Source organism: Numida meleagris, chromosome 5 (assembly GCF_002078875.1).
Source record: "Numida meleagris isolate 19003 breed g44 Domestic line chromosome 5, NumMel1.0, whole genome shotgun sequence".
Taxonomy (NCBI): domain Eukaryota; kingdom Metazoa; phylum Chordata; class Aves; order Galliformes; family Numididae; genus Numida; species Numida meleagris.
In genome coordinates, this window is record NC_034413.1 from 6,792,090 (window position 1) to 6,816,512 (window position 24,423).

General features: G+C 35.4%; 1 protein-coding gene across 1 annotated transcript; it reads right to left on the reverse strand.

Moving 5' to 3' along the window:
- On the reverse strand, window positions 346–23,136 carry CCDC172 (coiled-coil domain containing 172). Its single transcript, XM_021399249.1, has 8 exons — window positions 20,292–23,136; window positions 19,967–20,052; window positions 16,476–16,592; window positions 14,869–15,034; window positions 13,831–13,932; window positions 12,822–12,924; window positions 1,607–1,694; window positions 346–786 (listed from the first exon to the last, which is right to left on the reverse strand). Exons 1-8 carry the CDS (start codon window positions 20,368–20,370, stop codon window positions 754–756), a joined length of 774 nt encoding a protein of 257 aa, XP_021254924.1. The 5' UTR covers window positions 20,371–23,136; the 3' UTR covers window positions 346–753.

The following is a 24,423-nucleotide window of genomic DNA, read 5'->3' on the forward strand; positions in this document are numbered from 1 at the left end:
GAGGGTTCCTTACTCAATGGAATTTCTTTACCGGTTCCCCAGAAATGTGGACTTTCATTTAAATGCAGTTTAGTCTGTTACCAAGTGATGAATGCATTCAGTATCTCACGGGTTGTGGGAGAAGAGAATAAGATTTATGATACAACCAGAAAACAAATGCTAAGTAGTGGACCGGTTTACAATAACTGGAGACATCTACTGGTCAGTAGATTTGTAAATTATTCTGGACAATCACCCTGTATTACTAGAGTTGAGCTGTTTCAGAGAGCTTGGTAGAGAGCTGCGTTGTCAAGTAATAAACTAAATAGCCACAGCTGTTTAATACAGTTAAGTATTTATTGATGGCAATAGCAGTCTTCCTCTCAAATGAGACCACATCACTAACTTAAAAGGAGAATGCTCCTTCTAAAAAACAGTGCATAGGGAATAGAGTTTGTAATATGGGAACTCGGCTGTACGTGTAGTAGGTGACGTTGTTGTCCATTCATGAGCAACAGAGGAATCTAAGGATGGACAGCTGATAATTTGAGGGAGGGTAAACACAGAGAAAAAGAGAAAAGACAAACAAAAACTCCTCCCCCCACTTTTAAATTAATAAAAAATCAATTTTAATGTAAAATAAAGGCAGATACAAACTGTGGCTTAACCAAATGAGGAACACAAAAGGCAATCCTGAGAGAGCCTGCATAAAATTGTTTTACAGTACTCAAAGCCTAACTTCTATGACACTTCATAAGATGTGCCACACATTATTCACTTGTCTGAAGACTTTTTCTGTGATAGTTTCTGGAAAACAGAAAGAATTGAATTATAGAAAATCAAATTGAATGAGTTCACTGTGTTCTTTACAGAGAAGCTTTTAAACATTACACTGTTTTTGTTTCTGAAGTTTGACAGGCATAATAAAATTAATGGATGAAGCAGAAGGAAGTTACATTCCTCCAACAGGAATTTGAAAATGATCATGAGTCAGTAATACAAAATTTCCATGACTGATATTCTGCTATTGATGCAGAATAACAGCTGCATCTTAATGCAACTCAATCAGGGGCTCTAAAATGAACTTTTAAAAACCCTTTGTTTTCAAAAATGAGACTTCAAAACATTTATTCTCTTTGTGTTGTTATACAGACTGACAATAAAAAATTTGAAGTTAGGACTGACATCTAGAGAGAAGCATAATTTAATAGATTTTTGTGAAGAACTATTGAGTGGGCAAAACAAAATGTTTCCCTAAAAGGATGCAATTATAGTCTTATTTCTCCATATTCCCATCTTTCATTTAACTGACAGCTGGAGTTAAAGATTAATTTAGCTCCTAAATGCATAGTAGTTTGCAGCTTCCAAGATATTAATGATTATTGCTATACCCCATAAAGATCTTTCTTATGTTAACAATGTGTCTTTAAATTCTCTTTCTTTGCTTATATTCCTGGACACTTGGAAATAATAGGTTAAAACAGATGGGAATTGAGTGCACCTGCGTTGCAAGGATGTTTGGCTTTGTACACAGTATAAAATACTTATCTTAAAACCACTGCTAATCATCTTAAATTACACCTTTATAAATATCAAGCACTTAAAATATGTAGTGAGAATGGCATACCATTTGCAGAATTTCAACTTCCGTTCGAAGAGTCTCATAGATGCTTTCCCAGTCATCATCCTTGTAGTTTTCCAATTCTTTCCTAAGCCTGTGTCCAAAGAAATTATCATTTTTTTTTTAACAGCAGAACATTGCTGCTTGGGTTATTTTGTTCAGTTTTATTCCCAGTTGACAATTTGACTAATGTGAGAAAACTCCCATTGATTTGTTGCATTGATTTAAATCCTGATTATTGATCAGGATTTAAGTTTGCTGGTTTTTGTAACTGGCAAAGTGCTGCTCTCACACATTATCATTCACCACTGCCAGTTAAGGTGACAATGTGGGGAACTTCAGAAAATGACAGTTTGGGTTTTTAAAAAGTGTATCTTGACTAAGTGCTTGATTAGAAAAATTTCTAGACTATGCTGTTATAAACAATAAAAGATTTATGGCCTCATTAGTTATCATTTTCCTTATTTAAACTTGTGAGTATGATTGTTGATACTTGGGAAATACCACATGGTGCTGTTCTTATTTACTTGAGCATCCACTCGTTGATGCCAGTGAAGGAGCACTGGATTAGATAAGCTCTTTGCCTGACCCAGTGTGCTTCTTGTGCAGTCAGTATTCCATACCCATCCACAGGCTCCTTGGCTCTTGCTGCTCTTCTCTCCCTATTGCTGTAGCCCTTACTGTCTGTTTCCCAATAGTCCCAGCCAGGGATTCTCCAATTTCTCTACAATAAGGACTACTTTTAATGTAGTGATTTTTCCTATTGAAAAGAGCATTAACTTTTCCCTCATTCTTTCAGGTTTATATGATGGCCCCAGGAACAATTTTCTGTTAAAAGTATTAACTGAAACTTTAGTAGCTTCCTAACTGACTAAAATCTGTTAAGAAATCAAATAGTATGGAGCCAGTTAGAAAATCAGAGCTTTTTCTTGTCTGCTTGAGGCATGAAGTAGTATTTACAAACAGTGCCTAACTATTTTTACCATAGGTATGGAAGCAATTGATAAAAACAAACAGCAACAGGATTCTCAGTTGCTGCAGCTACTGAGCCTCTGCAGCCCTTCTCCAAATATCTTCAGAGAACAAAAGAAGATGGAAGACTTGATTTACCCAACACTGTCTACAAACCAGGGTCACAAATCCATTTTTTTGAAATCCAGAAAAATGTAGTTTATCCTGGAGGAAAAAAAGACCTCTATAGAAGAAGAGATTCCATGGGGAACATTAGTGTTTAAGAAACCTGTAGGTCATTTGTCATTCTAAAATAGACATCAAAACTTTGCTCAGCAGTGACTACATTGGTTTGGATTATTGCTCAGCAGGCCAAGAAAAATCTCTGCCAGAGCTTTTAGAAGTCTGATGAATACGTTACATCGAGTCTTTCCATGGCTGTTGGAAGGGAAGCATCACAAGAGAGCTGAAGCTGCTTACTATTCATACAGTTTCAGCAATCAGTGTTGAGTATTGCGGGTCATACTGACAGACTGAAAAAAGGAGGAAAGGTACATGTTTTGGTTCTCATTAAATAGATAATCTAATGCATCAAAGCAGAACTCTGTTTCCACTGAGGTTGAAAGAAGAGGTAGCAACCTTTTATTGCCTTTTATAGTATATAAAAGAAAAAAAATATCTAACCCTATTATATAAATAATGCCCTTCTTCAGCTCTCTTAGTGCAGACAGACTTGATGTTCTACACAAGAAAATGTGTGTTTGATATCTAAATGGCTTTGGTAATAGCAAAAGGTATGGCTCAATGTAAGAGAAATAGCTTAGTCACCATGTGGCATTAGAGTAGTAGCACAGGAGAACCTCAAGCTTCATTTGCTTTTTCTCTAGAGAACGTAATTATCTTACCACCGATATGGAAGCAGTATCAGCTCTGTGCATATTAGAAAGCAGGAAGTGCCTTTTCTTTTGGAAATATTTCTTCTGTATTCATAACACATACAAGTGTTTGAACAAAAGGAAATTTTGAACTCTGAGAAATTAAATATTCATGATACTGTAGTACAGTGGTAGTTTACAGACCACTTCATTGAGAAAAGCTCAATTGGAGGTCAAAGATCAGCTTCTGATCTTGGTTAAATCAGGTTAACTTCATCGCCTTCCCTCCTTGTTTTTTTTTCTCTGTGCTTTCTGCTAGTGTAATAACAGAACTTTAATTTAAGAGAAACAAAAGCCCTACTTTGCTGAATTTACTATAAGGAAAGTCATAGACTGTTCATCTCTGAGAAAATGTTCCCTCATTGTCTTCCACGTTGCAGCACTGACGCACAGCCTGTTTGGTGGCTGTCAGCTAAGAGTGATACCCATCCACGTTAGGTGTACACTGAGGACAGAACAACCAGAAGATAAGCAGTAACAGGTGCTTATCTGTGTCTTGGGATTGTGGATGAATTACTACTGATGATGTGCTTTGCAATTGTAAAGCTTTGCATATGGATTTTTAAATTTTATTTAAAATATTTTAGAAAACTTTTAAATGTGGTGACAGCACAGCTCCTCATAGAGCACTGGGTAGCAATGATAAAAGTCATTTATTCAAATGCGGTGTTTAATTTTTACATTAATCAATTGATTCTGCATTCAGGTCTTCCTTTTTTCTTATTTAGAAGCTAGATAATTACAGTATGTGCCAGGAATATTATATTCACAAAACAAGGGCTGTCTGTTATGTTACAGTCTACACAATTAATGCATTTGAGACGCCTGAGTTACTGAATAAATGATGAAGTTTTACCAGAAGGAATGTGAGACAATGGAACTATTCAAAATAATGCTTAACCTGGAAGGAGACTTAGCTTTTTTCATTTTACATTTAAGATAAGCAGGATATTCATATTCATCTTTTCACTATCAGATTGAATGTGCAAACCAATTATTCATGGAACTATACTGTCTAGATGTAGGGCAGCTTTCCTGTCACCTTCGGAAATGGAAAGAGATGTACCTTTTGCCAGAACAAGGATTAATATGACAATTATACCCTCCTTACAACTATGATAAAAAGCAAATCTATTTAAAAAAATCTGAAAAGATATTTTAGTTTTTGGCCTTACATGTCCTCTGTTTTAATTTTTAGCATTTTGGTCTTCTAGAAGACTATCAGATATACTTTAAAAAAAATGTAATTGCACTGGATTAACACTGGATTGTTAAATTACTGAATTTCAGGTAATAGACTCGAACAAAAAGCTGGGCGAAGTGCCTTATTTGTGCAAGGAGGTTTGAAAAAGTTTATTCGAGATAAATGGCAATAATAAAACCTAGCCTTAAATCAAGTAGGTGGGACAATAGCATCAGAATGTTTTTTGAATGCTAGCTTGCCCAAGGCTGACCTCAGCTATCAATGGCCCATTTTCCATTACTCTGGAATACTAGAAGTGACAAAGAGATGAAGATGGAGATCACTGAAGATGATCGATTTTGCAGCTGTGAAATGAGCACATCTATTAAATATCATTGGCATTTGTGGTTGATATGCACTCTACTTGAATTTTAGCTGTATATGCAGAAGGCAAATAGGAAAAATAATTGTGAAATCAATAGATGTTGGTATTATGAATTGAAGTATGATGAAAAAAAAAACATTACTGTCAGACAGATTTGTCTGAAAATCATCCACAGACTTGTAATACTGGATCAAGACTCAGTAGCCCAATCCTGCAATTTAAGAATAATTTTACGTAAAGAGATGTCAAAGAATAAATACTTTGTTCAGAGAGGTGGATGAATATACGTTTTAGAGGCTTTTTGTCTAAGTGGAAGATGAAGACTTGACCTGGTTATTGTTGGAACTGCAAAAGGGACAGACTGTTTCTTGGTTATATTTTAATGAGACAAGAAAAAAAATATTCTTCTTCTTCTTTCCTTTTGCCTCCAACTTGCATATGATTACCATTCCATTTTTTAACCATAAGTACAAGGGAAAACATTAGAGTATTATAAATCAAATTGCTTGATGCTGGTAAAGAGAGAATAGGATTTATGACACAAAACTGGAAGCTCTCTAAGAAGTTATATATAAACCCAAGAGTACGGATGTGGATTTTCCTGAATTTTATGAGAAAGGTCAGGAGAAACATTTATCAAGGTTTTAAGATTTTATTTAAACTGAAGAAAAGAATAAAAGACTGGCTTACAGTCTCAGGCAAAAAAACAGAGCTAATGTATTGGGGCCACTCGGTCTCAGTTCAGTACTGGGACTAGATTAATGTGCATTGTGAGAGCAAGAAAGCAAGAACAAGATTTTGCTGGGTATCTACAATTTGCTGACACGACTAAACAGAAAATACTATTGATACTATTGAAGAAGTCAATGAATTTCAGACTATTATTAATTAATTGGGGAAGGGAGAAAACAAGCCCTAAATGGAATTTAGTATCTTGAAACACAAACTCAAGCACTTGAGTTGAACAAATAAATTATAAAAATACATGCTTGATGGATCAGAATTAGAGTAAAAATTAAGATGTAGTAGTTATAATACATGGTAGCAAGAAGATGCAACAAAAGCAAACAGTATTCTAGGCTATGAAACAATTGGAATTAAATGTAAATGAAAACAAATAGAAGAACATTATGTATAAAAGTATAAAAGTGGTGGTTTCACTGGAAGAGCTTTAAGGAATATATTATTTTATAATAAATTAAACATGGAAAGTTTAAAATACACAGAATTAAGCTGCACATTCAGAATGAGATCTTCTTTTGCACAGACAGTAAACCAAGCGTGTATGGACTGCTTAGCATTGCAACAGTAAGGAAAGGTTACAGCAGAAAAGAAAAAATGAGAAGTATCAAAAATGTTTATCCCAAGGTCAATAAGATTCCTATTGAAAGGCAAGGAAAATAAATATGGTCAAGGATCCCTCTAGTTCAAATATCTTGACTTTTGTACTGTACAGGTAAAATTAGATTTTAGTGTGGGTGAATTAGTACAGCTATCCTATTACTGGAATTATTATTTCTATACTAGGCTGTTTTGTTTCGAGAGGAATGTAGTATTTTCTTAGAGACAGAAAGGATGAAGACACGTCCTTATTTTACTTCGCAATATGGGCTCTCCATTCCCCACTCCTCTTCCAGGCTGAATGCATCTTTCTTGAAAAACAGGTGAAAGATTCCAAATGAAGTTGTCATGATCAGCAATGTCAAAAATTTCCTGGTTTTTTTTGTGGTTGTTGTTTTGTTTTTGTTTTGTTGGAAATAATTCCTACTTTTTCTTTTCCACAGCTGTATTTACTTTCACTGTTTATAGGTGAGTTCTGACAACACAGTATGCTGAGACCTTTCGTCTGCTTTACTTCTAAGTGTCTTGTATTTAAGTCCTTAGTTATGCACATGAACTAGTATTGTATGTAAAGACATTCCTCCTCTCTTTGCTTTGTAAGGACTAGAGTTCTTTCCTTTTCTTAAAACACATTCTATTCCAAAGACATTATTGAAAAATTTGAGGAAGATCAGCTGTGACTGTAGTTACCATCTTTCAGTACTTTTTTTTTTCAGTCCTATTACTGTTGTTCCTGTTAGTCATTTCCTTGCTCAAAAATTTTAATATGAATTCTTCAGCTTAATTAATAGTGGGATATCAAATACTTTACTAACATCTAGATGGATGACATTGCATTTTTTTTGCATAACCAATTGCTGTCCTATGAAAGAAACATATCATTAGTCAAATTTGATCTATTTTTTGTAAACCCATACTGCAATTTATAATTGAAGCATTTCTAATGTAATTCAAACCATAATAGTTTCACTGGACACTGCTATTAAAAGGCAAATCTTAAAAAATCAATGAGAAGATTGTCATTAAAAAACTCATTTTAAACAACATATATTACTCCAGAGATTGATATTTCCTGGTTATAAATTTAACAGAAAATTTAATTGCAAAATATTTTTTCAAAGCCACCAGAACCATGGCCTTAGGCAGTCTACTGTTAGCATGCAACATTTGTTCAACTCTAACAAACATGTTTCTTACATCGTTTAGATGAAAGAAAACATCACTTTTTGCTTCCTAATTTTGGCAACGGAGTTTTTTTTTTTCTGTATTCTGAATTATAAGAAGCAATGCTATATTTTTGGGGAGTTATGCAAAATACAAAGCCTTGAACTATTTTACAAAGTAAGCTGACTTCATACATTTCCCTTTGTTACCATGTTTCTGAGATAGAATAGATATTCAGGTTTCGAAGAAGAGTCTCCCTTTATACTACTGTGAAAATTTTATGTGGAAATTGTCTGCTCTTAGTCAAAATAAATTCTGATTAAAATTATTTCTTGGTTGCCTTACATAAGGCAGCACATTATTTTAAAATTAAAATGAGAAAGAAGACTAAAAAATAAAAAAATGCAATAAGTAATTACAGTGAATCTAATACTTTAATGCCATAATGAGGAATTTGCTTGTATCAGTTAAAGGCTCTGCTTGATTCTGTCTTATACTATTTAAGTGATGCTACTTGCTACCAGCACAGGAAATTGGACTCTCAAGGGAGCTGCTGCCAAAGTTTTCTCTTGCTGTTCTGTATGCAGGGTTGACGTTGGCAGAACAAATGATTAAAACAAGGCTTTTGATTTTCATTGCATGCCTTCCCTGAAAAAGACCACTTATCTTGCAGATATCTCTGAATGATGCATCCATACCATGAGGCATATGATTTTTAGGGAGCCTACACTGAGGAAGAGGTTAAAGTGTCTTGAAGAGAGAGAGCAAGAAACAGAAATTTGTATGCCTTTGTGTTTTCAATCTATTATTTTGTTTATAGTGCCTTACATACTTTACGTTCAGGTCAGTAAGAAAGCACATTGTGCTGTCAAGAACTGCATGAAGAATGCTGACAACCATGAAAAATTTAGCATCTAAGATTAACAATGGAGGTGTAATCACCAACAAAAACCTCAGAACTTTCCAGAGTGAAAATTATGTACTGAATAAAATGAATGGAAATTACAAATTATTTTTGGTTTATGTATTGTTACCTGGAACAGGCTTTAATTACATTATTATTTTCTCAAGTATTGAGAAGATTCAAGTTGGTAAAATCTTGAATATTTATTGCTCTTTAAATTTTTATGATTGGCTTAAAGTATCTTATTTTTCTAGTCTTTTTTCCTCCCTCTCATTAGCTTTACAGAAAGAAGCAGTAAGCAAAAATAGCAGAATTTCAGTGTTTAGTATTTTCTTTTCATGCTCAGTAACATTTTAGAACTTTTATGAAAAGAAGAATGGAGAAGAGTTTAAAGAATACAAAGTCTCATTCATTTCAATTCAGTAATAACTTAAGCAACACGAGAATGTAGTTCAGTACAAGAAAAAGCCTAACGATGAAGATCGCCCTAGGAAAATTTGAAATGCCCTATGAAATCACCATTTCTGATGAAAAACCCCACTTTTAATGCTGCACATACAGCCTATATACACAGAGTCAGCATATTCCACATACATTCTTGGTATATAGCAGGAAATCAAAGGTTTGATGTGTAATCAATAATAAAATACACTGAAAAATAAACTGAAGAACAATAATCTAAACAGGAATACAAGAGTGAGCAATTCTCTGAAATAAACAGCATATGCAAGATGTGGCTTCTCTTATATTTGTGGACAGTTCCGTCTTACAAGAATGGAGTGGGAGGGTCAATGTTGAAATAAATCATTTTGGGGCACGTTAAACAGCAACAACAACAAAAGAACATAAAAACAGCAACCAAACTACTGAAGGATGTGGAACATTCCTAGTTGTGCCAGGGATGATTAATTTGGTTACAGAATGTTCTTTCTTTCACCTGTTATGTATGATTAATTTATACAAGGCAGTACAAGTGAAAAATTGAAAGTTCAGAAGTTAGTGATAGGCAGATGATAGCAGCAGAATTCAGGTAGTGTGTTTTCTGCCATTGCAGGTCCTGTTGACAGCAGTTTTCCCTATTGAACAAGAAGTTGGAGCACTCTCAAGGATCTCAAGGAACATTACCGACTTGAATTTTGGGGTTGCTGGTAGATTTGGTTCCCTTAACTTTGCTGTAGTGGTTCAATGAACCTTGCCCTAATTACTTTTACCATAGTTTGCCATATCACTGCCATATTTTAGAATCATTACTGGTCATATGACACCTAGCAGCTTACATCAGCAGAAAATGAAGTCATGTCTTTGGCAGTATTTTGGCAGAAAACAATCTCTCTAGGTAAGGGCTCAAGAGGAAGCCACAGACCTGAAGATCTATTAAAATACTGCATTTTGAAAGTGTAACTTTCACTACTGTTGTATCTCATAAAAATCATAATATATAATACAATAATTTATGTCTCATATAAACCACAATATATTTTTCCTTGAGAATCATTAATAATTATTAATGTTGGAAAAGACCTCTACGACCATCTAGTCCAACCGTTGACCCATCCCCCCATGCCCACTAAACCATATCCCTAAGTACCACATGTACACATTTCTTGAACCCCTCCAGGGACGGTAGCTCCACCACTTCCCTGGGCAGCCTGTTCCAGTGCCTGACCACTATTTTTTCTCCAAATATGACAATTTTTGGAAAAGAGCATACCTTCCCCCCTCAAATCCAAATTTTATTTTATATTTAGTCCTTATCTGTAACTGCATCTGTGCTCAACATTCAAATTTTGTTTAGCTTTTTTCAGTATCATATGTGTACTAGAACAAACATGTAATTGCAGCACCAATAGTTGGAATTAACAGTGTGTGCTTCTTGTGACCTTTTGTAATTCTTTGATGGATTTGGGAGAAATTTTATGAAACTGCAGATACAGTATAGGGCATTTTTCTCAGATCAAAGATAAATTGCTGTAATTTGAATTAGCTGGCTACACTCTTCAGCTGAAATACAATTTACTTTAAGATATATACTTAATTGTAATGAAGATTCTTGCCTTGCCAGCTACTTTTGATATTGATTTTTAAGCTGAGACTAGGTATGTGATACAATAACAGACTTACAGAGTGGCCTGGGAGCTACATATATCAGGTTATTGATGCTGACTGTCTCTCACATTTGTTCTAAGGAAACATTAAACACATAGGTATTTTTATCATTTAAAAAGTGGTGAGGTTTCCTACTCTGTAAAATAAAGAAAATCAGATTTTGTGCTTATTTATCAGAAAAAAATAAGTATTTTTGATCCACATTGTCTTATGTCAAAGAATTTTCCTCTGGATAATGTATGCTAAATATGATGTTCAGTAAAAACAAAAAATATATTCCTGCAATAGATTTCATAAGGGGGTATAAAACCTTCATTAAAGAAAACACTTGTCTTATTAGGCTACAAAATGTTGCTTCTCAAGCACAGTGGGTACAATCAATAGTATATCTAAGAATGCATTAATTAGAACTTTAACTGCAGAAGATCCTTCAAAAGAGCCAAAGGTGCATACAACCTGTCAAGAGGGCTTCCTTGTTTGCCCCAGGTCCTGGGTTCACTCCAGTTTGTCTTGCCAATGCTGCAAAAATGCTTCTGTACTCTCAGGTTCACTTAGTGAGGGCAGAGAGAGGAGTGGACTGGATAGTTCACTCAAGAATTTGCTGCAAAGGGACTGTTGGCATTGACTGAATCGGCACATGCTCTGCCGCAATAGTAACTGTAGTAGCACTTTATTTAGATTTTGCACTATCAAATAATGCCACGTTATCTTGACCATAATATTAGGCATTTTATGAAGTAAAAAAAATCTCATTGTCCCTCTTGCTTTGCCTGTAAATTCAGAATATTTTATCCCCTGTTGTGTCTTCCACCTATGTGAAACCAAAGTATAGTTCCACAGAGAGCTAGGTAGAAAGACAGGTGTATATGGACTGGTGTGATTTTCCTAGGATCTCATAGTGAATCAGTGGCAGAACTGGGGATTTAAAGTAATCTAATGTCTGCTCCTTCTGTAGCTTATACATAGGAAACCCATTACAGAAAACTAATTATGGCAATTTGAATATTAAGTGGCATTACGGCAGTAAACTACTCCAAGGGAAATGTGTTATTTAGAATGAAGTTGACAACCTCATGTATCACCAAACCTAACATATCATGATGGAATGAATAATGTAAAGGAGTGAATTATAACAGGCTGTCTTACAACTGCAACAGAATTGCAACTGTTATTGTTATTTACATTGTCCTTTATTTATACTCTGAATGCAAAGTTTTTGCCACTGTAAGCAGAATTGTGAACTAATTAATTTTTATGTTGAAGGAATTTTGGCCATGTCTCAACACCATGTAAGAGGTCAAAGAGAGTTGGTAATAGGGCTGATATATCATTTTCTTTCAGAAACTGGTATTCAGCAAAATATGGGCCTTTAACAAATCATTCAGAAAAAAATTCCCAGTGTTCCCTGCAACACTTTATTTCTTCATTGAAAGATTTCAGGAAACCTTGCATTTATTTATTATAGTCAAGAAATTAAGAAATGTACACAAAAAACGTGTGATGGTAACAAGTTTTTTTCCCCTAATAATTTGTTAGAGAAAAATCTGGGCCTTCTCTTTTATAGAAGGAGTTTCTTTGCATTGAGCATTACATTCTTTTGTGTATGGTGAAAATGCAAATGTCAAATTGGAGCAAATGGACAACAAATGAGTCATGTCAGGTTAGATCCTATGAAGCAATATTCACTGTTAGGAGAGAGTGTGAAAGGTCTTCCACCTTGTTTAAATCTTCAAAATATTGTTCTAAACTAGCTTAATTAGAAGTCAAACTAGAACTGATGGTAGGGACAGTAGAGAAAATAAATCTGCGTTTAATAAGTTCTATATGCAACACCCAGATGAGCTAAAGAGGTTATGGTGGCCCAACCATTCTATTATCAGGCTCTGTGGAGGGTTCAGTCACTTAGGGCATACAGCATTTGGGTAGTTCATCAATATTCTGTGTATCCCTACTGTTTTTACAAAAACAGAAGAGCTTGCCTACTGCCTAAGGAGCAGGCTTTTGCTCTTCCTCCAAGTTTGACTGTGACTTCCATTCAACTGCTTTCAGTTTTTAGTTCATTGCATCATGAGTGTAAGGGTGAAAGACTGTAACAAACAACAGGAATTTGTAGTTTGTGATAAACACAACTGATGCTCCTCATTTCCAATGAATATTCTGTAGGGAAGATGAAATAGTCACTACCACCAGAAGTGGTTTGTAATTACTGAGCTAAACTTAAATTTAAGCATCTACTAACACAAGACTCTTACCTTAAACATTCTGGATTGGTCTGAGGTTTTTCAGTCACTTGGACTTTTTCTGCTTCTAAATCTTTCATTGTTCCTTCAGCCTCCTTGATTAATTTCTCAAGGTCTAAAAAAAAATAATAATGATCTTATAAATATATATTAATCATCCATATTCAAAGAGGGTCTGCATTTTTTAAATTTAGCTAACATTTTTTTGCTGTTAAACTCTTTGTATGGAAAAGGCATCTGAACAAAAACATGCATTATTTTAGTACTGTAATTGATGTACTCATTACAATCTTTTATAAAATCTTGTTCCTTTTCCCACACAATCTGTGACCATATGCGTAGTCTATCTTTACTAACTCATTTACTGTGACATGTTATTTACATGTTTGTAAAAAAATTACCCCATTGCCCATCAGCACCTTTGACACAGAACTTTTCTTCCCTCTGTACCTTTTCACTTGTTCCTTTTATAGATGTTTTTGTTTATTCAATGCATTTTTCCCAACCTTGCACATGGACTCCTTTTTTTTATGCATTGCCTTTCATATAATAATGCATAAATGCCAGTAGAAAACAACTAAGGATTTTACAGCTCAAAGATCAGTCACCACAGCCACATCTGTCTCTCGTGTTCTTTGTTAAACATTTAAATTTTAGTAACATTCTTTAATTACAAGTTAATGGTATTTAAACAAGACTTATGTTGTTTGTAAGGTCGCTTTGAAACAATTCTCCATTTAAGCAAACATTTTACTAGCAAAAGTAGAATTTTATTTTTCATATTTATAAGTTATGATTGAGCAAAATTGTACATCTTGGTATCAGTGACATTCAATATAAATCTTAATGAAGTCCACAATACTTGTTATGCGCATTCTAAAATGATTTATTACATAATGTAAAATATATAAAATCTTCTTTCTATGACTTTTTGCTGAAAAAATAACTTGACAGGAAGGATTTTTTGGAATCATTTATCAAGGCAGAAATAATTATCATAAAAACTGATTATCAAGCACACCTTTGAGTTCACTTTCGAGAGTAAATAATTCCTGCTTTAATTCATTCTTCTGCAGCTGGAGTGCATTTAACTGAACATTCTTATGTTCCATTGACTCCATTTCTAAGGAAATAAATGATTATATTTTAAATTAAAAGGCAATGCATTTTAAGTCTTCATGATATAATTTTAAATATTATCAACTACTTTTACCCATCTTTTCATTTGGTGACAAAGAAGCATAAATATAACTGAAAGTAACTGACTAAAAACCAGTTCACTGGAAATTACATGCCATGTAATTAATTCCTAATTATGAAAAGAAATTATTTTTAATGTTCCTAAGGTGTTTGACACATATTGTTGGTTGGGCATGCAAATAATTGCAAATGTTTTGCTTTAGAGTTACTTTAGCAATATGATGACTTTCCTTCATATAGAACCCTTTAAACATTTGAAGACTGATACCCATCTTCCAGCACTCTTCCTCCATAAATTAAATAATTCTGATTCATTCAGCTTTTTCCTTCTCATGTCCTCCAGATCTCTGATCATTCTCACTGTTCCGATGAGGGATGTGTCTAACTAGTCCACGCTTTTTCTTGAAATGCAACATCCATCTTAGCACCAGTTAAGAATCTAATTGCCCTACATACATTGAAGGATTATTTTGCATATCTTAGAGGTTAGAATTATGTTTATATGTCTTAGTACGGTGTTGGTATTCTGATGTTGATTCATGTTCGCCTTGTGATCCATGAGGACTCCTGTGTCCTTGCTGAAGGATTGCTTCTCAGCCTAACTCTCAGTTCTGGGAAACCTCATATTCTGTATCTTAACACAAAGATAAACATGGTTGGAAATGTCTGAGAAGATTAGAGAGTAGAAAAGGCTTTAATAATCTTTATGTGACGTGGTGGTATGCCAGGCCACTCTCTTTCAGTTTTGCATTAAGAGGTGGTTTCAGGCAGCAGAAGAATGGGGTTAAAATTATTGTTTAGCACAGCTGTATTTTACTGAATTGTATTCTCCAGTAGCATAAGATAATTTAAGATTTACCATTTTTTAACACAGCAGCTTCATTCTCTAAATCATTTATTTCAGTCTTGGCTTTTTTTTTAATCTGATGTTCTCTATTGCTTGTTAGTCCATACTCATTGTTGAACTCTGTTACTTCCCTAGTAAAATTATCTTCCTCTTCAGTCATTTTTCTCTTTGCATCTGTCTGAAAAAAAAAGAAATGGAAAACTGAATGTTCAAGTGGAAAAAATGAGGTCTTTGCTAAGCTAGGCAGACTGAAACATACTTGTTGCTTGTACTTAAAATTTATACATGTTGTGTATTTATTTTTCCTGATTTAGGAGAGCATGAAAATGGCCTAAAGCTCTACCATTCTGTCTGCTGTTTTAACTTTTTTTTCCTTATAAAGCAAAGGATTTATTCTTCCTTAAAAAAAAATTTAAATTTCACTAAGTCAAGTTATGTACTCGTGTAATTGGTTTTAAGTGCAACTCATTATTGAAACCACAGCTAAGTTCCATTTAAAGTTGGTAGCACATTGTGGCCGCTATTTTTTAGACTGCTGTTAAATAAAGTTGTAGTTTACTCCTGTGCAAAAGGCAGACTTGCTTTATTTCCCTTGATAATGATTAAGTCGGCTATGGTTGATAAGGAGTCGCTGTTTCTCTTTCTGGAAAAAAACAATCCTAAAGACAAGGGTAATAAAAAATTCCTTTTAAAAATGCTGACTAAATTAAATTAGAAGAAATAACTTTATATACAGGAAGAATGAAACAATTATCAATATTTCAAATCTTCACGATTAAAATTAATCAAATTTCACATTTCTTCAGAGGATAGTAATTTAGTCTTTTAACTAAATAACTTTTCTATGAAATTTATATCATTCCTTTTTCTTTCTTCCTTCTTATATTTAAGATAGAGAATATTTTGAATGTTGAAGTAATATTACTTAATTAAAGTAAGGATTTAATGGTTACATTGGCAATTCATAACGAATGTTGAAAATTCAGATCTGCTGATTTGAGATATGAATACATATGCAGAGAAGACTACTCTTGTGTGCCCTTCCTTAAAGACTCAGGGATACACCATGCAGAAAGAGGAAAGCAATATTCAGGTTAGCATGGCAGTGAACTGAAAATGCTGTTGTCTGTATATGTTGCAATAAATACTTTTCAAAAGGGGGCTAAGTGTTTTTGGCCTAAGAGAGGTTGTGTGGAATGTCAGGATTCCTAAAATGTGGTGTTGGCCTTCCTGAGATTTTCCTCTGATACTTCTCAGTATATTTTACTGTGGTTGAGGCAATCCAATTGAAGGTGAGTTTTTTCTACTTTTCGTTCAGAAAGGAAGTAACATGTCACAATTGGAAGTCAGTCACACAATAGCAGAAGTTAGAAAATGAAGTTAAGAATGTGAAATCAGCTCTGTAGGTAAACTGCAGCATATATTACCTTAGATCATTAAGCTGAGAATTAAATTTAAAATTCAAAGCAATAATTTTGCTACATTTACATTTTTAAGTGTGCTGGAGTAAAAAAGAAAAATTGATTATTCAGATTTATAGTATTTTTTTTCAAACTTTATGGCTGCATAAACTTGTACAGTACAAATGAGCTGCTTGAATACCATAGCTGGAAACATACAAAGTTTTTGAGAAGAATGCTTTTCTGGTTAATAAGTTCAGCTTTCTGTCTCTCTAAGCTGTCTTCACGTTTCTTCAAAATTTCTAAGAAGAACATTTTTTCAGACAGCTGTTGAACCTTCCAAGAGAAAACAAAAAGTTATGAAATAAGGTTATTGGTTTTTTATTTCATATACTTTCATATTGGACATAAGGGTCTTGGTCCACTTAAAACACAGCTGGCATAGCTGCTGCTGCTGGACTAGAAAAAGCATAGCAGCTCTTCCCCCCACTTCCCCCTGAAGCCTTCTTGTTTACCACTAAGCTTTGGGAAAGTATCCTCTCTTTGAAGGCCAGATTTGCTGCTGATCAGTCTGTCTGAAATGGTATTTTTAAATCTATGCAGTTCATATAAAGTAATTTCAGGTTAAAAACAGGGAAGACATTCATCACACCAACCTTAATACAGTGTCCCACATCTCAATGCATACAGGCTGTCTTATACCAAACCAGACAAAATCAGAGGGACAGAGGTCCAACATCTTCGTTCTGACTGAGGTTATCTGAATGACTGCATACATGATTAGCTCTGCAATGCTCGTATTGCATAGGAGAAAGAATGAGGAAGGTACCTTTTTCTGAGGACAGTTGCTGAAATTCTTAGCTGAGGAAGTGTGACAGCAAAAGTACTGACAGAATAAAGACAGTTTGGCCATAAGCTCCCCCAAAACTCATACTCTAATTTTGAATATGGTTTTAAACATGTTTTTATACATTATAAACAGTAGTTTATCTGTTGGAAGAGTATGCTTTTCAACCACTGCATTTTCGAAATTTGCTGAAGAATTCCTCTCAGTTTTCCATTGCATCTACTGCGTCATTATTTAACCAAAGTTGATATAAGACGAGATAAAGTATAACAGCAGATAAATGGGGAACAGCTAAGTGTTGAAAAGTCTTAGAGGATGAGAATCATTCATTTGACGTACTGGAGAAAAGGTGGTCAAAAGAATGACTCGGACTGTGATACTCAGAACAATTAGGGAAAGGAAAGTTAGCTGCAGAACTGCTAGCAGACCTTAGAAGCACACGGTAAGTATCAGGAAGTAAACTGAATTGTCAGGGTGTTACATAAGTTTGTGCGTGCAGAAACAGAAAAGACCAAATGGTAGTGATCTTAAAGAGGTGAAAATCACAAGTTCTGAAAGTAATATAGACGATTTTGGAGAGAGTACAGAGGAAGTGCATCTGATATCAAAAGGAGGATAGTGGAATCAAATGTGCTAAGACTGGAGTGAGACAATCAGACAGGAAAGGACCAGACTTCCTCATCCCTGATATGTCTGGCATGCTAAGCATCAAGGAGGTGCTTGCCTCAGCAATATTTATGTTGCATACTAATTCAAAGAGAGTAGATGGTCTTATACTTCTGTAATTATATTACCGAACATAACTAACTGCAGCGTAGGTTCTCCATCTGTAAGATGCCTATTTAATCTATGCATTTGCAATAGATTTTTTGGAAGAAATCATTGAGGCATGAAAGGCAAAATGCTATAATTCAGGTTCTAATTACATGCTACCTGATTTTACTGAACAGAGAAAATAAATAGCATTTCCTGGGAACCTTTGATTGACCACGGGCAGTCTCTGTGAAATAGATGTCATAACATGTTTGAACTCAGGCTCATCTGCTTGCTCAGGCATAAGCCCCGGTGCATGTACATGCTTGGATATCAGTGCTTTTAAAGTGCAGTTATTTGGTGTGGGACAAATTAAACAGCATTAGCTGAACAACATTATTTAATGCTATTTGAATTACATTAACTATTGTAGACACATGTAAACTTAATTCCTGTACTGAAAAATAAATTACTTTTAATATTTTCAATATTTATGTAATCTTTAAACCTAAATACAGTCTGATTGAAATGCGTTTTTCCATTCCACTTATTTTCTGTATTGTGTCCTATCTACAAATGAATCAATGTCAGAATAAACAGGCAAATAAAATATATTTTTGTGGACACCAGATAGAATATTAGGTGGCTAAGGCACTTAAGATTTAATTAGGAACAGTTCTTCAGCTCTTCCCATTAGTCATTTACAATAATAGCTCTACTCTTGGGATGCTCTATACCTTCCACATAAACATTGATTGTAAATCACACTGCATCAATAACAAATTAGCAGTATAAACATAAAATAGTGTTCATAAATAAATGTAGGAGCAATACTACAAAAGACTTTACCTAACAAACATCACTCAGATATAATGTGTTGGCTAAATAAGTTACTATGTTAAAGGTCTTTTGTGGCATGACTACATGACTAACTGCTTGCAAGATTACAGTCTCATTTTACAAGCAGTGAATATTTGTTTATGAATTTCTTTATCTGATCCTGTCATAGTAATGTTTATATGTGTGTATATATTTATATATATAAATAAAATATCCCTTAAAAATGACAGAAGAATCTGTTTTTGGAAGGATAGTAATCATCTCGAAACATTTATTTCTGCATCTAGGTGAGGTAATCCCCAAAAGGTTCTTGAAGATGTTTATTTAAATGCACAACAGTTCTAACTTCAAAGGAGCCTCCATAAGCTTTCCTGTTGTGCATACACATTCCATCAGCACAGATACTTAAGTGCACAGGGATGATAACTAGACTTCATTTTTCAGGCACAAGCAAATGGATTTTTAAATCATTTGTACTAACAGGTATTAATGGTGAAAAAGCTCTTCAAAACTGAATGGTTAATCAAAGCCTATGTCTGCAGTTTGGTTAAACAGAAAGCATAATAAAATCTTAAAAGTATTGAATAGGTTTGGAAACTTTCTCCTGTCTAGAGTGTCTCTATCAAAACTCTACGGCCTGGCACAATGGTGAACCCAGGCTCACAGGAAGAAATTTAGTATATGACCTCAGATCCTGTGAAATAAATACAGTGAATGTTTCCACATATTCTCTGTGAAACAAATTAGGCCTTTAAGGAATGGCAGTGGGCAACACAGGAATGATTTCCAAACCTCTAAAAAATGCATACTTTAAAGTAGAAAGTGCTAGAACAAGCTCCAAGACTGCTCAGACCAGGCTGCTCACACCATCCCCAAGCAGCTCACCTGTTCCCTGCTCAGCTCTTTTCTGGGGAGCAGCATGGCTTTCCTTGTGCCTTTGTGTTTTGTGCTTCCAGGTTTTGGAAATGTTATCTGGAAATATGCCTACCCTGAGGTGAGCAAGTCGCTGAGCATACCCAGAAGTCAGCCTGCAGGGTGGGATTTGTGAGGAAAGCCACTGACAGACCTTTGCACACATGAAGCACATGGATTCGTTGGCAGTGATCACAGCAGAAATGCACACTGTAAGTTTTCTGAATGTTGTCTTACTCAGTGGGTGAAGCATATGCCTTTAAAAGTGTTTATGAATTTATTCCCCAAAAGAATAATTCATATGCTTGTAAATGTAATGTATTTCATTACTATCTGTACTATAAACAATCCTACTTACCTTAGCTTCTAATTTTATTTTTGCAGTGTTCAGCTCTTCTTTTAGTTGGTTAGTTTTTTCATGATATTTGTTTATGTCAAATTTAACTGCAAAACAAGGAAAACCTGTAAGCAAGTGTGGTCAGTTTGTGAACATTATGTTCTTACAAAGCAATGGCACTGGCAAGGAGTTGCAGAACATCTGCCTGCCAAGCTTCTCCAGCAAACTCTCCTCGTGATTTCATAGTGGTGCCACTTTACTTTTGTTAGAATCCTCCAGAATATGGAGAGGCCATTTACAGCGACTGATACTGTGGGACATGCAAGATGGCGGCCATGGGGCTGACCTTGTTGGATGAGGCGCCTCTTCTCCCCCACCTGCTTCTCTGTGAGCTGAATTTGTTGGAACAAAGTATCCAGGTTCATTTCTGACTTGTGGGCAGGTCCCACAAGTGTGAGGGCTCACTGCTCTGGGCAGGACTGGCTGCTTAAAGCCAGGGAATGCACTGAGGGGAGGGCAGGGTAGGCTGGGCCCGCTCGCAGCCTTTCCCTCAGGGCTCTGCCCCAGCTGTTGCCACGCCTTGGCTTGGCTCTTCAGCCTCAGCCTCCCCAGGGATGGCTGCTCCAAGGCTCTGGGGAGAAACTCCACACCATACAGGGAAGCCACCTGGAAAGATGACCACAGAAGTTACCCCAGAAGGCGTGAGGGAGGACTGTGAGAAGTGAGGGCTCAGGGTGAAACTTCAGGAAAGGGAAATATGAACAACTGGGTCAGGATGAACGCAATGGCACAGCCCGTGCTGGGGAGGCCCACCCAGGAAATGTGCAAATGGAAATGAGCTGGCAGAGGAGCAGTACAGTAGGGGCAGGAGAAAGATGTTTGGCAAGTCAAAGGGCCTCTGACCGGCTGAATCTTGTCAAACTTGTGTGCGTTTGTGAAACCTTGATTCTCACTCAGGATGCAGGGATTTTTGATCAAACAGCTCTGACTTTATTTCTCTAGGGCCAAATGCTTTATACAGTTCTTGTGGTGTTCAAAAGCTGTTTTTTTTTTTTTTTTGCTTCCGTCTTCCTTTTCTGTGGAGTGTTCACCATCCATTTTTAATAACATAGCTGTTCAGATTTATTTGTCTTTTGAAGATTGATGCCTAACCTTTGCGGTTATGGAAGTAGGCTAAAATCTGCAATTGTCATACAATTCCCAAGAAAACGGGAAAACTGACTACATAAAAACAAAGTTAAAGTGATTAGGCTCAACTCAGCTGCATCACTGTTAATGGGAAATGACAGCACTTCTTTCCCAGTTGGGCCCTGTACACAGGATCCGAACCCAGCCCATTGTATGCTATTCTGGGGCAGCCTTGTAGATGAGATTACTGTGCTCTGAGCTTTTGCAGCTTTTTGATTTGTACATTACTGGATCAAATACCTGGAAATGTAAATAGCTGGTTGAAAATATAATTCATATTACAGGATTTGTTCTTACACCTTGAAAAAGACTAACTACATTCCCTGCAGGACATACCTATGCAAAGTTGGCCTATTTGCTCTGAGGCAGAAAAAGCCTGGAGGAAAGGAACTTGATATCTTTCCAGCCTTTTCCACATTGTGAAAGATTAGAATTATTGACAGTCTGTCTTGTTAGAGACTTTTCCTCAGAGGAGATACTGTCTTAGAATAGACTGCAACAGAAAAATTCAGAAATTAGGAAATCTTTGACCACAAGAAGCAAAGCAATATACATGAGAGTACAAGCGCCTTATTGCTGCTCTGAGTTAGTAGAATGAAACTGAGAATTCTGTACAAATGTTATGTTATAGCATTTACTACTTAAAAAGCACCACATTATAGTGGTAGCATGCCATAAAATTGTACTTTTTAAGATAAGACATTGTTCTATGTAAGAAAGAAAATGTGGGTTCTAGTGAAATGTAAAAACCTGAGACTAACACATTATGTTGCAAGAAATGCAATTATTTTTTAAAATGGAGCAAAGTGCAACCGAAGGAGTAGAGTTCACAACAGTGAATTTAGAAAATGTTACAGAAATGAAGCTTCCTACCCAAAGGCCAAAGCAAAAGCAGATGAGTCAAATGGGAGCATTGGTGATTGAGACTGTGATTTGTTACACAGGTCTGATGACTGAAAAAGTCATTTCACAAAATTCAAGAAAAATGAACTGCTCTATCAGTGGATCAAGGAGGAAAGAAAATGAAAAGCATTCTTTGAAGTTTTTGAGACTTGACTGCTTTTGTATTTCAAACTGAAAAAGCTGCTCTAGGCTGGGATAGTGTTCAGTGTCACTTATTAAAGAAACGACTGTTTTTTTGTGAAGGGTGCTTCAATGTCTAATTATGGCAAAGGAACTGCTCATCTTAGAAAGAAGAGTCTGGCTCCAACTATACTTCTCACTGTCTGAGAATGACCATTCAGCACCATTAACAGTTCTGTAAAAGATTCCTTCAGAGACTGAAAAAAAAATGTCAAAGTGGGACACATCTTTGAAAAAAGACTTGATGATTTTCAACTCCTGCAGATATGTGCTTGATTTTACATTGTAAATAACTCATCAGTTCCGGATCATATTAAGTGAACCATGCATGTACAAATGCTTCAGAATCAGGATAAGGGCCACTATTTCAAAGGTGTGTAATTTCCTAGCTTCCACGGAAACAGATGAGATGGTATGAACCTAAATGTTTCAGAATAAAAGTAAAATGAGAATAACCTTTGCTTGACTTCCACTTCTGCAGAGTATAAATCTTTTTTAAGTCACTAGCTGTTAGAAAGGTGACTTTAATTTTGCTCTTCCGGTCATATCAGTATATCCTAATCTTAATCTATATCTGTATCTTAATCATTGCGCTGTAATCAGGTCATGCCTTTCTTGTGTACTTCAAAATTAGTAATTGCCCTTTGTAATCAGGCTTCTGTGCTAATAGTAAAGTTTCTTCTATGAGTTTCTTCTCTTGTTTGTGAAGGAAGAAGGAAAGAAAGATATTGTGTGCAATTTCAGGTCAGTATAAAAATTTTATCCATGTAATTTATTTCTAAATTTTACCTGCTCAGATTATTTCAAAAATTGATTTTCTGAGAGCTAAATATGAAAGAGGCAAAGGTAAAACAGTGGCAGGTTACAGATTAGATGATGCCCTACGGTCTTTGCCGTAAAACAATACGAAGTGAAAATTACAAATTGCAGGATTGTAGCTACAGATCATTTTCCTCTCCTGTTCTTAAAATTAGCAATATTCGTTTTTAATTTTTTTTGACAAATTACAACTTTTAATTTTGAACTGTTGTATTTATACTAAAACTTCTTTGCAACCTACAACTCTTTGGTCTTCCTTTGCTCATGGTGACTTTTGTATTTGTCTATTTACCTAATTTTTTTTCTACCCTTCATGAAGGAATAAAACCAAATTATTCTGTAGCATAAATCCACAATTGTCATTTTGTGTTCAGGGCTGAAGACTGAGCTATCCTTTACCTGGAAACAGCGTATATACATATAACAAAGAAAGAGTGACAACCACATGGGAGTGTGGTGTTGAGCAGCAGTGCTGATGGAGGGAGACCACAAACAATGAGTAACCCAGTAATTATTTGCATAAGTAAGCATAAGAAATAGTCTACATTCAAAATTAATTTTATAGTGTGCCTTTTAAAATCAAAGTTTTAGCCCTACTGTGTAAAATAATATTGTTAAAAGACAGCAAGAAGTGTAAAGTGGTAAAATGTAATAGGTTTTAACACAAATCCAGAGCATATTTTTGTTCTCCCCTTCCTGCTGGTCACCCATTGCGTGGCAGGGGAGGCTGCAGCTGTTCCGCTCCTTCCACAGCCTGGTTCCTCCCCAAGCCCAGCAGGATGTGGAGAGCACAGGGATAGAACAAACACTTAGTGATTTCTGCTTGAATATGTTTGAGTTACTGATAATAATAAAAAGCAAAATCAAAGTCTCAGCTATTTCTGAAAACCTGGAGCGGGACACTAAAGAAGAAGAAGAAGAAATACAGTAATAACCTACAACTAATGTCATGGAATCTCAGATTTCCTGATGAACTGAGATTAAACACAGTCATTATCTGTGGAAGAGTGAGAGCAAAGGGCTAAACCACAGGCTGGAAGATCTCCTCTTCTACTGGACTCCTCAGCAAAGCACTCATGAATGCACACTTTGTTTCCTCCTTGTTTCAGGAAGGCAGTTACAAAAATCCATACAAAGAAAAATATGGAAAAATGTAGAAGTAAATCTTCACCAAATTATATGCAAACAGCATATTTCTCTGTGCTCAAAACTCCTATTTTCTTTTTCTGGTGACAAAATTGTAAATTTTGGAAAATTCATGCATGTTTATAAGAGACGAAAAAAGCACATTAAGAAGTAACACTGTAATCCCACTGACATGTCTGGTTGCAATGGAGAACCCATTTCAGTTGGAAGGTAAGCATTTTCACAGCAGATGTTCTTTACAA

Excerpts from the sequence above, each read along its gene's own strand:
- CCDC172 (XM_021399249.1), bottom strand. The coding sequence starts at position 20,370 with ATGAACCTGGATACTTTGTTCCAACAAATTCAGCTCACAGAGAAGCAG. Across the intron at positions 13,933-14,868 it reads AGCTGCTGTGTTAAAAAATG|AAATGGAGTCAATGGAACAT; the intron begins GTAAATCTTAAA and ends TTATTTCCTTAG. Across the intron at positions 12,925-13,830 it reads TCTCGAAAGTGAACTCAAAG|ACCTTGAGAAATTAATCAAG; the intron begins GTGTGCTTGATA and ends ATTTTTTTTTAG.